At 35.9% G+C, this 14,836-nt stretch overlaps 1 protein-coding gene across 1 annotated transcript in view; it reads left to right on the top strand.

Moving 5' to 3' along the window:
* LOC150085357 (receptor expression-enhancing protein 5-like) overlaps nucleotides 1–11,097 on the top strand; it is a 73,319-nt gene extending 62,222 nt beyond the window's left edge. Inside the window, exons 4-5 of the mRNA XM_090373172.1 lie at nucleotides 3,952–4,120; nucleotides 10,630–11,097. Of these exons, the coding sequence (XP_090229298.1) occupies nucleotides 3,952–4,120; nucleotides 10,630–10,670 (210 nt within the window). The 3' untranslated portion in view covers nucleotides 10,671–11,097. The remainder of the gene's footprint in view (nucleotides 1–3,951; nucleotides 4,121–10,629) is intronic.
* The last annotated feature ends 3,739 nt before the right edge of the window (nucleotides 11,098–14,836 follow it).

Below are 14,836 nucleotides of genomic sequence, written 5' to 3'. Positions count from 1 at the left end.
TGGGAACCCCTGGTCTAGGTGGTCTGTGAACACTATTTTGGAGCTGTACTCTCAAAATGTAAGGAAGATTGGATCTCGCCATGATGTCCATCATACCTCAAGAGGCATCAATAATACTGCACGATGATGAGGTGGGCGGTTGTCCGAGCTTTACTCTGGAGACTAAACGTTGGTTGACAAAAGTCATCTACTATCTATGAACCAGTTTTATGCTACATTTTAACAGTGTAAATGTTACAGTTATCAAGCATGGATCCTCAGAAACTTTTGGAATTGCAGCCCAGGAGATCTTTTATAAATTCAGCATCATCAAACATTGCTGTTCTCTCCAAATTCACTGGTAGGATCATATCCAACAATACTTTGCAATTTTTCTAATAGGTTATGATTCCCAATTTGGCAGTAGTGTTGGACTTGATCCTAGTGTCCTCACACACATCTCCTTCATTATACAGTATGACTTGCATAAGTTTCCTGTTCATTGCATAACAATGAATAGGAAGCTCACGCTAGTTAAAAAAGATTCGAATCGTGCGCTAAGCGTCTGACGGCCAGTAAACAAATGTTTGCCCACTGCCTGCCTCAGTGTGTTCCATCAACCATCAGAAGTAGACTTGTTACTTGTTTGTTTCCTGTTAATAAAGTCACATGCAGATGCATTTAAAAATTCTAATTTTCTACCCCTGTTGATTATGGATAAAAGAAAAGGTGAAAAACAATGTGATTGCAATAAAAAAAAAAGTTATTACTTTTCATTTTTGAAGAACTTGAAGTTGTTAAAAAATATGAAAGTGGTGCAAACCATACGAAAATTGTAAGAGATCTAGGATACAGTGAGTCTACCATACGAACTATCTTGAGCTGTAAGGACAAATGTAAAGAGAAAGGTAAAGTTTGATCAACTTCTTTTGTTTCACAAAATACCAGAAACAAACTCCAGTGATTGAAATGGAAAGCTTTTTATCAATTTGGATAGAAGATTGCAATCAAAAAAGAATTCCATTATCTAAGGATAATGATTCACAATAAAAATTAAGAGCAAAGTTATTAACATTTTTACTAAGCTCAAAGAAACAAAATATTAAAGGGAGACAAACGTTTGTTGCTAGTTTAAGGGTGGTTTGAACGTTTCAAAAATCTAGCAGGACTGCATAATGTTAAAGTAACAGGGGAAGCTGCTAGTGCTGGTGAAGATGCTGCAGCCAAATTTTCTGCAGAATTTAAAAAATCATTCAGGATGGTGAATATGATGATTGACAAATGCCAATCATCATATTCCAACTAAAACTTATTTGGCTGCAAATGAAGCATCACAACCTGGGTGTAAAGTCTGAAAAGATTGACTAATGCTTTTATTAGGAGGTATTAAAAGGATACAGCCATCGAACTCTTCCAGTCATTTTGTGTTCAAATAAAAAAGCATGGTTGACCAAAGTCCTATTTGCAGACTGGCAACAGTTGAACCCTATTACAAGAAAAATACTTACTTTTAATGCTCTGTTGCTTTTAGATAATGCACCTGGACATCCTTCTGCACTTGGTGATTTAAATGAAAATGTGAAAGTTTTTTTTTTTTTTTTTTTTTTTTACTGGTGAATGTGACTTTGTTATTGCAACCCACCATGGACCAATGAACAATTGCAACTTTCAAGGCTTACTATCTCTGCAGAACATTTGCACAGGCACTTGAAGCCACAACAGGAGACAATGCAATTTCTGTTCCAGAATTTTGGAAAAAATATAACATACGAGTGGCCATTGAAAATATTCATGCAGCATGGGAAGTGATAGCCAGCAATATGAAAGCAGTTTTTGGAAGCATCTTTTGCCTCATTGCGCTAACGATTTTACTGACTTCAAAGATGCAGTTCAAAAAGTTATTGAAGACATAACTAATATTGGTTATTAGTTAAGGTTTATTATAACTATAATAAACTTTGGTTTGAAAGACTTGGATATAGCTAATGTTCGAGAATCACTGAATTCACATTCAGAACAGTTAAGTGACAATATCTTTCAAATAGAGGAACAGTGTGTGTATGAAGAAGCTTTAAAAAAAGAGTGAGCCAGATGAAAATGTTACTGCAAAAGTAAAAGAACTAGGCGAAATCTTTTGTATTGCAGAGGACCTTAAACAAAAGGTAATGGATGTTGATCCTAACATCGAAGGAAGCATGTTATTTTACCAGAGCCTAGAGAAGCTTGTTGGCAATCGGAAATTGTATGATGAAAAAAAGAAAGCCAAAACTGTTCAGATATTTCCGTAGCAGATAGTTAGTTTCTTCATTATGTTTTTCATGCGATAAACATTTAATTCTATAATTATTTTTATTATCTTTTACACGGTATACAGTTAGAAAGTTATTTAAAAAGTTATTTAAAAGTTATTTAAATTATGTATTTAAAAAGTATTTTTAAAATTCTTTATGGATATTCCTGAAGATCACGGACCAATTATAATTTTTCCTGTTGATTATTATATTTGATTAACGCATTTCCATTTTGTGCGATTTGCTCATGGAACAAATTCATCACGTTAATCGAGGCCAACCTGTACTTGTATATTGGCTGCTCAAGAATGACTACCTATGTGTATTATGGCATGGCACTTGTGCCACTTAATGCTTGTGTGTGCCAGATGCAGCAGACATGTTAACTTGTTATGCTCCAGTGGAAAGTTACTTTGAGTGAACATTTGTTTTTCTTGTTTATGTTTACTGATAATGAAAAAATTTAAATATGTGAACATTAAATTATGTAGTAAACATGGAAGTCAGCTACAAAAAAATTGAATGCTCATTACAGATGGCAGAAATGAAGTTATGTAAAAAACAGATTTCGGATGGTTTCTTGAGGAGAAATTTTTCGCTTGAAGGTGAAGAAAGAAGAGGTTGCCCGCTAATATCCCAAGGCAATCAATGAAGTATGTGCCATCGTTCGGTTAGACCAACAACTGAACCATTTGAGAAATTACTGAAGAGATGTTTCTCTTTGGTTTTGTTTAGGCAGTTTTGAGTGGGATTTGGGAATGTGACAAGTGAGTACCATGTTTGTTTCACATATTTTTTTTTTTAAAAGAGTTAGAACAGGTGATGTCTTGGGTGTATGGATATGGCCCAGAGACCAGGATTCACAGTTCCCAATGGAAAATGTCATCACTCACCAAGGCTTAAAAAGGTACAGCAGTCAAAATCATGTGAAGGCCATGCTGATTCCATTTTTTGATAGTGAGGGAATGGTATTATCAGAATTTGTTTTGTAAGGTGTTGTTAACACAGTACACTTACCAAGAATCAAAGCACTGTATATTTTTTAGATGGCTCCAGTTTTAACCACAAAGGTATGGAGCTCAGACCATGCTGTGAAAATTTCCACCATGAACCTTGCAGTCTCTCCTGGGCCAAATTGATTGACAAGCCTCTCATCGTATGTAGTGCCTCTGTAGCCGAGTGGTCAGGAGCAGGAGTGCAGTAGCACACGCTCTTTGAATAGACTGTGGTTCAAGCCCCTGACTGCTAAATACCGTCGATCTGCCAACCCGCACTGGACCGGCGTAGCAGATTATGGTCCATTTCCCTTGGCATGAATTGTTGAGGAGGCTTCCATCCTGCAGTGGGTTGATAATGGCTGCACTTTACCTTTTTTTTTTTTTTTTCCTAGACTTTTTCTCAGCATTGCCCTTTACTTGTTAAGCAATTCCTGAGTTGTCTGCTCTGAATTTTGTTAGTACCAATGTGTACAACAGTAACTTGATTCCTTTAGCATTCCATCCTTACAGAGCTTATTTATTCAAGGTAAATAATTTTATATTGAATAGTTATAAATATAGCTATTGTATATTTATGAATGTAAGTAGGCTAACGGTGTTTTTTATAACTTAATGCAACATGGGTATTACTTTTCATTATTATTCATATAGTACTTTATATTTTTATTTGTCTATTTTTTTAGTGTATATTTTTAGTGTGGTGTTTTGCCCCAATTTCAAGTAATGGTGCTCAGCTTATATATGCAAGATTCATCCGACCTGTATTTTTAAGAAACCGACCTACTATTGATGCAACATTAGATAAGGCAGTGGATCAAGTTACAAATTTGGCCAGTTCTGCAATGGATAAAGGTAAGTTAATTTCCTATTGTTATAATTTTTGAATATCTCAATGTTTCATAGAATTTTTAATATTTTCCTTAAATATGAATAATAAAATCTGTTGTCTATCTAATATATAAAAAGCTAGAGTATCTCCTGGGTAATCTTGTGCCAAGAATGTTACACCCATGCAAGTATGAATCTGCACTGTTGTAATTCATACTTTATGTAAATCATATACAGGCAGTTCTCGCTTTACGAGTTCCCGGGTTTACAAGTTTTTTTCGCCAAGTATCAACAAAATCGAAAATATGAACATTAATTGCAAAAAATGAATGTTAAACATTCATAAATACCATATTCCAAACCACGTGCATAGCTATACAATACAGTGTACCCCGCTTTACGATATTAATCAGTTTCAGAGATACCATTGTATCGTTAAAATATCATAATGGGAACCCAATAACATGTTGTTTTTTTTTTTTTTTTGGTAATTCGTTTCAAGATCTCGGAAGTTGAAATTTTCACTGTATAACTAAGCTATTTATCTCTCTAAAATGTCATTTTTTTTAAGGTCACGAGCATGACCTTAAGGCCATATAAAAGGTTGTGAGTGTGGTTTGCAAATTGTATTAGTTACCAATTCAAATCATTAAAATGCACTACCTTTCATCGTTATCATATGTTCCGTTAGAATCAATTTTAAATGCCTTTGTGATATTTTTTTAAAGCACATTTCTGGAGGTCGCGCCCTTATAACAATAAAAACAATTTACACTTTCCAGTTTATTGAGCTTTTCTGTTACTGCAAGCAACTATAAATGAGTAGTAAACGATGTTATTGCATTTGCAAAAAAAATACCGATAGCTGGAATTGTGAGGTTTTTACATTATTATGTTAAAACGTGTTTCCCCTTTACTGAAATCTTCAATCGTATAAAAAACAAAATTTCAGAATCTTCTCTTCATTCCTTTTTTTTTTTTTTTTTTTAAAGCTTCATAAACATTTTACTCCACGCGAATCACGTTAGTTGCAATTTGTGTGTGCCGTTAAAAAATGCTTATGCATGCAATTGTAAAATTTATAATTAAAAGAGAAGATTATCTTGGAAAAAAATGCCTCTTGAAACATTTCCGAAGAAGACTACTCCTTGTGCAACAAACCAACGAGGGCTGACCCACTAATGAGTGATCAACAAGTGTGCATTAGTCGATGATGATGAAGAATAAACATTCTTTAACATTTGTAGATCATAAATAATTTCTCTGTTATTATAATTTGCTTGATTTTACAGGCTACGTTTTCATTTCTTTGGATAAATCAGTCATTGTTTAAACATAAACTAATTAGCTAACTAATTTCATTGTTGAGAACGTGACCCATATTTTTAACCTTATGTCTATGGGAAATAATTCCTGCTTTACAAGCACATGCTAGGAACGAATTAACTTGTAAAGTTGAGAACTACCTGTTTTATCACAGCTAGTTTAAGGGCTCTGGGCATTAAAAAACTCTGAAAAGCAGGCCATGCATTATGGCCCTTTTTTACAGATCTCATGGCTTAAGTATATGGTGGAGCCCCACTGGTAATTTGTTCCACGAATACAAAGAAAAACAGCAAACACTTCTTTACTTATGAAACTCTAGAAGGAAGGGGATGAATCAGTTTGGTCCACTTGATATTGATGGTTCAATTGTTGATAATTCTGCTCAGGTAGCTGACAAACTGAATGAGTATTTTGCATCTACATTCACACATGAGGAGTTATCAGAGAGGAGAATGCCAGACATTTATCAAACTCTGACAGAGAACAAAATGGTTTTATAATAACTGAGAGCAAAGTGGAGGAGAAATTGCAGGAGTTAAACATAACAGGGAATGTGGAGTGGTTGGGATCTATCCAGTTATATTAAAGGAGGCAGGAAATGAAGTAAGCAGGCCTTTAGCCATGATTATGAGGGCATCCTTGGACAGGGGAGGTTCCCGTGGACTGGAGATGTGCAAATGTATCCCATTTCACAAAGGGGGATCGAAAGGTGACATGAGTTATTACAGACTTGTTGGTTTAACTTCTGTTTCGGGAAAAATAATGGAGTCACTGGTTAAAGAAGCACTGCAGGATCATCTAGACAAGACCGATAGTTCATATACTGCATGAAATTGTTAGGGGAAATCTTGTCTGACTAATTTGATTGGATACTATGATGTGGTCACAAAGGAACTGGATGCAAAAAATAATTTTGATATCATATACTTGGATTTCAGAAAGCTTTTGGTACCATTGCACCTAGAAAACTACTGCATAAATTGGAGCAGTATGGCAAGTTGCCACAATGGATAAAAGGATAATTAAGTGGGAGTTGTAATCAATGGACACTGCTCTTTGTGGACTAATGTTATTAGTGGAGGCCCTCAGGGTTCAGTGTTGGGTCCATTGTTGTTTTCTGTATTTATTAATGATATTGATGAAGGTGTATCAGGCTTAATGTGTAGGTTTGCAGACGATCTGAAGGTTGGAGGGTTGTTAATGACACTAATGACAGTGCACTACTGCAACAGGATCCAGAAAAGTTGAGCAGATGGGCTGAGAGGTGGCAACGTTGACAAATGCAAAGTACTGCATATGAGTAGCAGTAATCCCAGAGTAACATACTAACTGTGTATCACTACACTTAGGGTAGTGGAGAATGAAAAAGACATGGGGGTAATTGTGTAGTCAGATATCAAGATTTCTGAGCAGTGCAGACAGGCTGCAAGAGTAGCTCACGGGGCCTTGTCAATGACATATAGGAATTTTACTAGCAGGGATAAGGAGGTGATTATCCCCTTGTATAAGCAATGATCAGGCCACACCTTGAGTACTGCATATAGGTCTCGAGGCTTCATTTTAGGAAAGATGTTGAGCTATTAGAACAAGTACAGAGAAGGGCAACGAGATTAGTGAGTGGAACAAAAGGTTGCTGTTGCGAAGATAGTCTTTAACTTCTGCAAATTGCAGCATCTGAGGATTTGGCACCTGCGAGGTGATCTGATTGAGGTGTATATGGCCGTGAATGGTTTGAGCAAGCTCAGTACTGATGGGATTCTTCTGTTGCTCAGATTCAGCACCTGAGGGGCATAAATTCGAATTGAGTAAAGACTGTTGTAGAATAGATGTGCAGAAATTTGTCTTTAGCCAGCGGGTCGTTGATTGCTGGAATAAACTTCCATCTGTTGTGGAAGTTGACAGCTTAAATAAATTCAGTGCCGAACTAGACAAGCTTTTGGAGTGATTGGATGGGTGAAATGGGAAGGTTTTTTTTTTTTGGCTGATGCTAAATAAGCTTATGAGCTGCAGTCATTTGAGCCTGAAAAACAAGATGCAGGATATTTCAGAGACTGCTGGGAGTCATTGCGGTACAAGTAAACACATGGGTTGTGTTAGGGTAGCTAAGAATAGAAATAGGTGCATGTATACTTGCGTGTACACCAGTGCTAGGAGTTTAGTAAATAAATTTGATGAATTTGAGGTATTGCTCAAAACATCAAAGGCAGATATTGTTGGGATATCAGAGACGTGGTGTCACACAGATATAAGGAATGCAGAACTGGAATTTGGGGAGTACAACGTCTACAGAAAGGATAGACTGGATAGGAAGGGAGGAGGGGTTATGCTATTAGTTAAGAAATACATAAAATCCAAGGAAGTGAAGCCAGTGGACATCGCTGGACAGTGCAGTGTCGAGTCAGTTTGGTGTGACATAAGCATTGGGAGATCAAAATTGAGAGTAGGAGTGTGCTATAGGCCTAATGACTGTGATGAGTATAATAAGAAACTGTACAGGGAAATAGAGTGGGCCAGTAAATCAGAGAGTCTTATAATGGGAGATTTTAATTTCCGGGATATTGACTGGAATTTGGGGGCTGGTCACTCACACACTAGCAGGGCTTTTGTGGATTTATTGGATGATTGTTTTCTACATCAGCATGTTCGGGAGGCAACTAGAGGGAGTAATACTCTTGATTTGATTATCAGCAGTGATTCTTCATGCATTAAGAATCTGCAGATAAATGAACCACTAGGTGGCAGTGATCACAGTGTGCTGAAGTGGGATTTACTCAAAGAGGTAACTACCATTAGGGGTAAAGGGAAGGGTTATTGCTTCCGTAAAGGCGACTACGATGGACTGAGACAATATTTAAATTCTATACAGTGGGACCAACTGATGATGTTACCAACAGCAAATTCAAAATGGGAAGCATTCAAAGAACTTATCTTGGAAGCTACTAGGCTTTACATACCAACTAAGAAATATTGTTCAGGGTTTAGGCCTAAATGGATGTCAGGTGAACTAATGAGGCATATGGCAGAGAAGAAAAATGCATGGGATACTTACAAATTAACACATGGCACAGAAGCCTATGATAGATACAAGTTGATATACAACCAAGTTACAAAGGAGGTTAGGCAGGCGAAGGCAGATTACGAGAAATCCTTGGCAAGGAATGCAAAGAAAAACAGCAAAGAGTTCTTTACTTATGTAAACTCTAGAAGGAAGGGGATGAATCAGATTGGTCCACTTGATATTGATGGGTCAACTGTTGATGATCCTGCTCAGGTAGCTAACAAACTAAATGAATATTTTGCATCGACATTCACACATGAGGAGTTATTTAGCGAGGGGAAAGCCAGAGGTATATTCAACTCTAGCAGTAAGCTAGAGAATCTTGTAATAACAGAGTAAAGTGGTGGAGAAATTGTTGAAGATAAACACAAGAAAGGCACCCGGGGTGGATGGGATCTATCCAGTTATATTAAAGGAGGCAGCAGAGGAAGTAAGCAAACCCTTAGCCATAATTATGAGAGCTTCCTTGGACTCAGGGGAGGTACCCACAGACTGGAGATGTGCAAATGTGACCCCAATTCACAAAGGAGGATCAAAGACTGACGCAAGTAATTATAGACCTGTGAGTTTAACTTCTGTTCCAGGAAAATTAATGGAGGCACTAGTTAAAGAAGCACTGCAGGATCATTTAGACAAGACTTCAGTTATAGCTCGGACACAGCATGGTTTTGTTAAGGGGAAGTCTTGCCTGACCAATTTGATTGAATACTATGATGCAGTCACAAAGGAACTGGATGCAGGGAATAACTTTGATATTATATACTTGGATCTTAGAAAGGCTTTTGATACTGTTGCACATGGAAGACTGCAGCACAAATTGGAGCAGTGTGACATTGGAGGCAAATTGCTGCTGTGGATAAAGGGGTGGCTGGGGGGGAGAACACAGAGAGTGGTAATCAATGGACACTGCTCGTCGTGGACTAATGTTATTAGTGGAGTCCCTCAGGGCTCAGTGTTGGGTCTATTATTGTTTTCTGTATTCATAAATGATATTGATGATGGTATATCAAGCTTAATGTCAAAGTTTGCAGACGATACAAAGGTAGGCAGGGTTGTCAAGGACACTACTGACACTATGCTGCTGCAACAGGATCTGGAAAGGTTGAGCAGATGGGCTGAGAGGTGGCAAATGAAGTTTAACATTGACAAATGTAAAGTACTACACATGGGAAACAGCAACCCCAGAGCAACGTATCAACTCTGTGGTACTACACTGACAGTGGTAGAGAATGAAAGGGACCTGGGGGTGGTTGTGCAAGCAGATATGAAGTTCTCTGAGCAGTGCAGACGGGTTGCAGGAGTAGCTCATGGTGTATTGTCAATGATATATAGGAATTTTTCTAGCAGGGATAAAGAGGTGATTATTCTCTTGTATAAGGCAATGGTCAGGCCACACCTAGAGTACTGTATACAGGTCTGGAGGCCTCATTTCAAGAAGGATGTAGAGCTGCTGGAACGAGTACAGAGAAGGGCAACAAGATTAATGAATGGAACAAAGGGGTGCTCTTACGAAGAAACGCTTAAGTTTTGCAAATTACAGTGTCTGGAGACTAGGCACCGATGAGGTGATCTTGATAGAGGTGTATAAGGCCTTGAATGGTTTGAGCATGCTCAATGCTGATGGGATTCCTCCTCTCGCTCAGAATAATCACCTGAGAGGGCATAAATTCAAATTGAGGAAAGACAGATGTAGGATAGACGTGTGGAAATTTGCCTTTAGCCAGCGGGTGGTTTGTTGGTGGAACAGACTTCCATCCCTTGTCGTGGAAGTTGATAGCCTAAATAAGTTTAAGGCTCAGCTGGACAGGTATTTTGAACGAACAGAGGGGTGAGGTGGAAGTAGTTTTTTGTTTCTTTTTTTTTATTTATTTTTTAAATTTTTTTATTTTATTTTATTTTTGGCTGATGCTGCATAAGCTTGCTTTCTTGCATCAAATGCCTCTACTAATGCTAATGCCAATGCTAATTTGTGTTGCTAGGGCTTAACTAAGTTTGGTAAAATAGATCTGCAACCATCTTGAGAAATCTAATTTCTAATTATAATCTGTATTTCTTTACAGGGAAATTTTTACTATTGTGTGTAAATATGATTGTGTATATCAGTATACTGGCACTAATACTTAATTGGTTCGTATATTTTTCATTATAGCTGTCAAGTATGCCACTGAAAAAGCTTCAAAAACAGAATAGAAGTATGTGATATTCCCAGCATTCCACTCCATATTTTAGTTCCATTCCTTGAGAACATTATTTCCTGTTGATAAGGGACTGTTGAATTTCTGTGAATTATAAATAATGTGAAAACATTAAAATTGTGTACAGCATTTGTAATCTGCTTTTGCAGAATGTTGCCTAAAAATGCTTTATTTTTTTCCTTTGTTATGTTGAAATAATTATGCTCACATTTTTAGAAGCTTCATATTGCAAAAAAATGAGCTATTAAAAATGTTATGAATAAAAGGTAAAATGTAAATGTTTTTGAAGTTTTTTATATAAGCACATGAAATAAAAATAGCAAAATATCAGTGTTGTTTATTTCCACTTTATCTGTGCTCTAAATCGCGAAGGATCGATTTGGCTAAGCTGGGGGACATAAAATAAGCCAATGCAGGTGTTACAGTCAATTTTTATTCAGTTTTAATTTTGGATATATATTTTTTTTAATTCTGCCAGTATTTCATCTTTTTTTAATTGATTGTAATGTTCATTGTATGTAACTTTTTAAGTTGTAAAACAAAATTAAACTTTTCAAAACAAGCTCTGTGTTTTACACCTTTTATTTTAAAAAAAAATAAATTTTTTTGAAAATTGCAAAAAAAAAATTTATAAAAAATGAAGCATTGGTTGCTTAGTTTCTTCCATTTTCCAATTTAAAAGACGGTTAGGGGGGCGTGAAATTTCAAACTGTGCATGCACATATTTTTTCCTATTGTATAAATATTATTAAAAAATTTAAAAAGACGTGTGTAATTAATTCTGTTGGTTCAATTTTCAATATCTCAAAATTTATTATTCAAATTTGGCACCATTCACAGTGCATGAAATTCGAAATTCGCAGAGTGTTAACCATTTTGAGAGAATACTGGGTTTGATGTTATTATCTTTATAGTGTGAAAACAGTAAATCTTTCAAAAACAACTGGGGTAAGGTGGTAGATTGTTTATTGGAAAAACAAGTAACTGAATCCTTAAGCAAGTGTAGCATCGATACTTCTGCATCGTGCCATTCTCAAACCACAATCCAGATAGTTGCAAAAACAGTGGCAGGGCACCTGATTGGTTCTCATAGCTATTTCTATGTGAAAACATAAGAAAATCCCTTTAGAAACATTGCAGTGAAAGTTTGATTGTATTTAGGAAGGTAGAAAAGTTTTCAGAATTATTTTCAACAGTATCTCTGATTTGGTGGGGCAAACTAATTATGGAAGAAAATATTTTTTTCAGAGGAAGAAAACGTAGAAAATACTACTACTAGAAAACCCAATCCAGTAGTAATTATTAATGGTGCTGTTTCTCTAGTTATCACCTTCATTGCCAGTTTAGACACAAGAAATGAACAGCTGAATCTGTTGGTAACAAATATTAACCATGTTAATACAAACTATCATGTTCATATTCTGTTTTGATCACTTATCTACCTACGGTTTTACAGCAGCGGATGCTAAAGGGGATGGGAGAAATGTTTTAATGAACAGTGGACATATTTGCTGAAATGTACAGCAGATTTGCATGTTCCATTTGTTTGGCATCAATTATGCAAATATTCAATCTTTAGCATGATTGCAAAGCTGATTTAGTTTGCACAACCAGCAATATATGAACTGGTTGAAGAGCCATACTTCCTAATGAGAGCAAGTTACAAATGTAAGCAAACTCTTTGTTATGACTGGTAACTGAATGTTTTGTTGAAAATTGATACTTATCTCATTTACAAGCACAGTATAAACACAGTTGTTATCTGGTGATGTTTCTGGAGTTTATCCAAATGCTATCATCAGACCTAAGTGTGGCTCAGTAAGAACCTTATGTCTGAAGATAGTTAGTAATTCGGGGAAATTCAAAATTTGTGTAACCCAAATATCAATAATTAATTTTTATTAATTCTTTTACTCACCTTATTTAATGAAGTAATTATAAATATGATAGTGGTATAAATGCTATCATCAGACCTAAGTGTGGCTCAGTAAGAACCTTATGTCTGAAGATAGTTAGTAATTCGGGGAAATTCAAAATTTGTGTAACCCAAATATCAATAATTAATTTTTATTAATTCTTTTACTCACCTTATTTAATGAAGTAATTATAAATATGATAGTGGTAATTATAAAAAAGTAATGCCAAGAATGTCCACCTTCTTCTTGAATGCATGAACAGACTACTCTTTTCATTATATTTGATTCTGTTATATTGGCTTTAACTTATGTGTGAGGATTGTTTTAATACACTTTTCCTTTCAACATGCCTTCTAAACTGTAAACATTCAGGTAGAGAATAGGTCATGTTTTCTTCATCACTAACAAACCAGTGTGGATGACTTTTTTTAAAGTGTTGCTACCAATGTGATTTGTAAAAATTGCATGTGATTACTAAAATAAGAGAAATTAGCTCTTTCATTTTGGGTTCCTTGAATCACCCTGTATATTATTCCAGGAACAAATATAAGCAGGTATATATATTACACCATTGGGCATCTATCATGTGGAAATAACTTGTCACTGGGTTATTCAGGTCTTCAAATTAATGAGAGTAAAACTGCAGTCTTGAGTAGTGGCATACACTTAAAAAAAAATAGCAATATACTTTACTAGAATAGTTTTTTTTTTTTTTTTTTTTAAGAGCAGTGCAATAGCAAGGCAACATCTGACAAGGTGTCTCTACGGTATGAGATTGACACACTAAGTAGCAAACTTAGTTTGCTTATTGCATATATACAGAATGTGGCTATCCCTACTTGTACATTAATACAGGCATACCTCGAATAACGAATAGGATGCGTTCCACGAAATTACTTCGTTAAGCGAAACTTCGTTTTCAGAGGTAAAAATACTATGGCCAGAATAGGGATACGTTCCTACGTAAAGAAAATGAAAAGCTTTTTTTTTCGAACAAAGAAAAGTTTTATTAAATAAACATTCAACTTACAAAGTGAAATCGCATTTTAAAATATGAGTCTAAAGTTGATTGCTTATGCTTTTTTTCTCTTTCATTTAACAATTGCCTATACGGAGTTATTGCATTTAACACTGATCGCTGAACAATAAAACTTCTTCCTAAATCAGGATCATTTTCACTAAAAAAATTTGAACGTTTTCAATGTCATTTAAGCAGCTTTTCAAATCTTTGTTTGTTAACACTTTTTCGGCAGGAACTTCTTTAACTTCGTCTTCATTATCTTTGTCTTCGTTGCCAACAAGGTTTTCTAAATCTTCCACTGAAAAACCATCATCTTCTGCATTCAATAAATTTCTAACATCCTCTTCATCGACATTTTCGAAACCTATTGATTGAGCCATCTGGATAACTTCATTTCTAATTTCTTGGATGCTATTTTCTTCTTCTAGTACAACTTCTGGCCATATTTTGCGCCAAACTCCATTTAAGCATTTCTTAGTGACTTCTTTCCAAGAACTATCAATGTTTTCAATTGCCTTTTTAATGGTGTAGGTTTTCCAAAAAGTTTTAACTGTCATTTCCTCTTTATTATTATTATTATTATTATTAATAGCCATATGGTGCAAGGAAGTCTGAGGCTTATGCTGCACCAGCCAAAAAAAATTTCTGAGTTACCCTGTGTGTGTGTGTGTGTGTGTGTGTGTGTGTGTGTGTGTGTGTGTGTGTGTGTGTGTGAGAGAGAGAGAGAGAGAGAGAGAGAAGTAGAAGGAAATCACCAAGAAAGAGAAGAATGATGATATCCAGCTGAGGACCCTGGGTGTGCCAAGCCCATACTCACCAGATGTGAGCCCCTGGGGTTAACCTCTAGTTCAGTTAAATTGCTTAATGTTCGACGCAGATAATAAGCTTTAAATGATGCTATCACTCCCTGATCCAGTGGTTGAATCAGAGAAGTTGTGTTTGCTGGAAGAAACACAACTTTGACAAGAATGCATGTGTCCAACGTGTTAAGACCAGTAGGATGTCCCGGAGCATTGTCTAACAACAAAAGAGCTTTTTCTTCAAAGTTGTTTTTTTGACAATACCGTTTTACTTCAGGACAAAAGTGGTTAACAAACCAATCAGTAAATAACTCCTTGGTAACCCACGCTTTTCTATTTGCTTTCCATATTACAGGTAAATTCATTTTTATGTTACCTTTTAACGCCCTCGGATTTTCTGAATGGTAAACTAATAACAATTTTA

Source organism: Mastigoproctus giganteus, chromosome 5 (assembly GCF_048544385.1).
Source record: "Mastigoproctus giganteus isolate SK-2022 chromosome 5, ASM4854438v1, whole genome shotgun sequence".
Lineage (NCBI taxonomy): Eukaryota > Metazoa > Arthropoda > Arachnida > Uropygi > Thelyphonidae > Mastigoproctus > Mastigoproctus giganteus.
The sequence above is the reverse complement of the archived record's forward strand: the minus strand, read 5'-3'. Positions and strand labels throughout refer to the sequence as shown.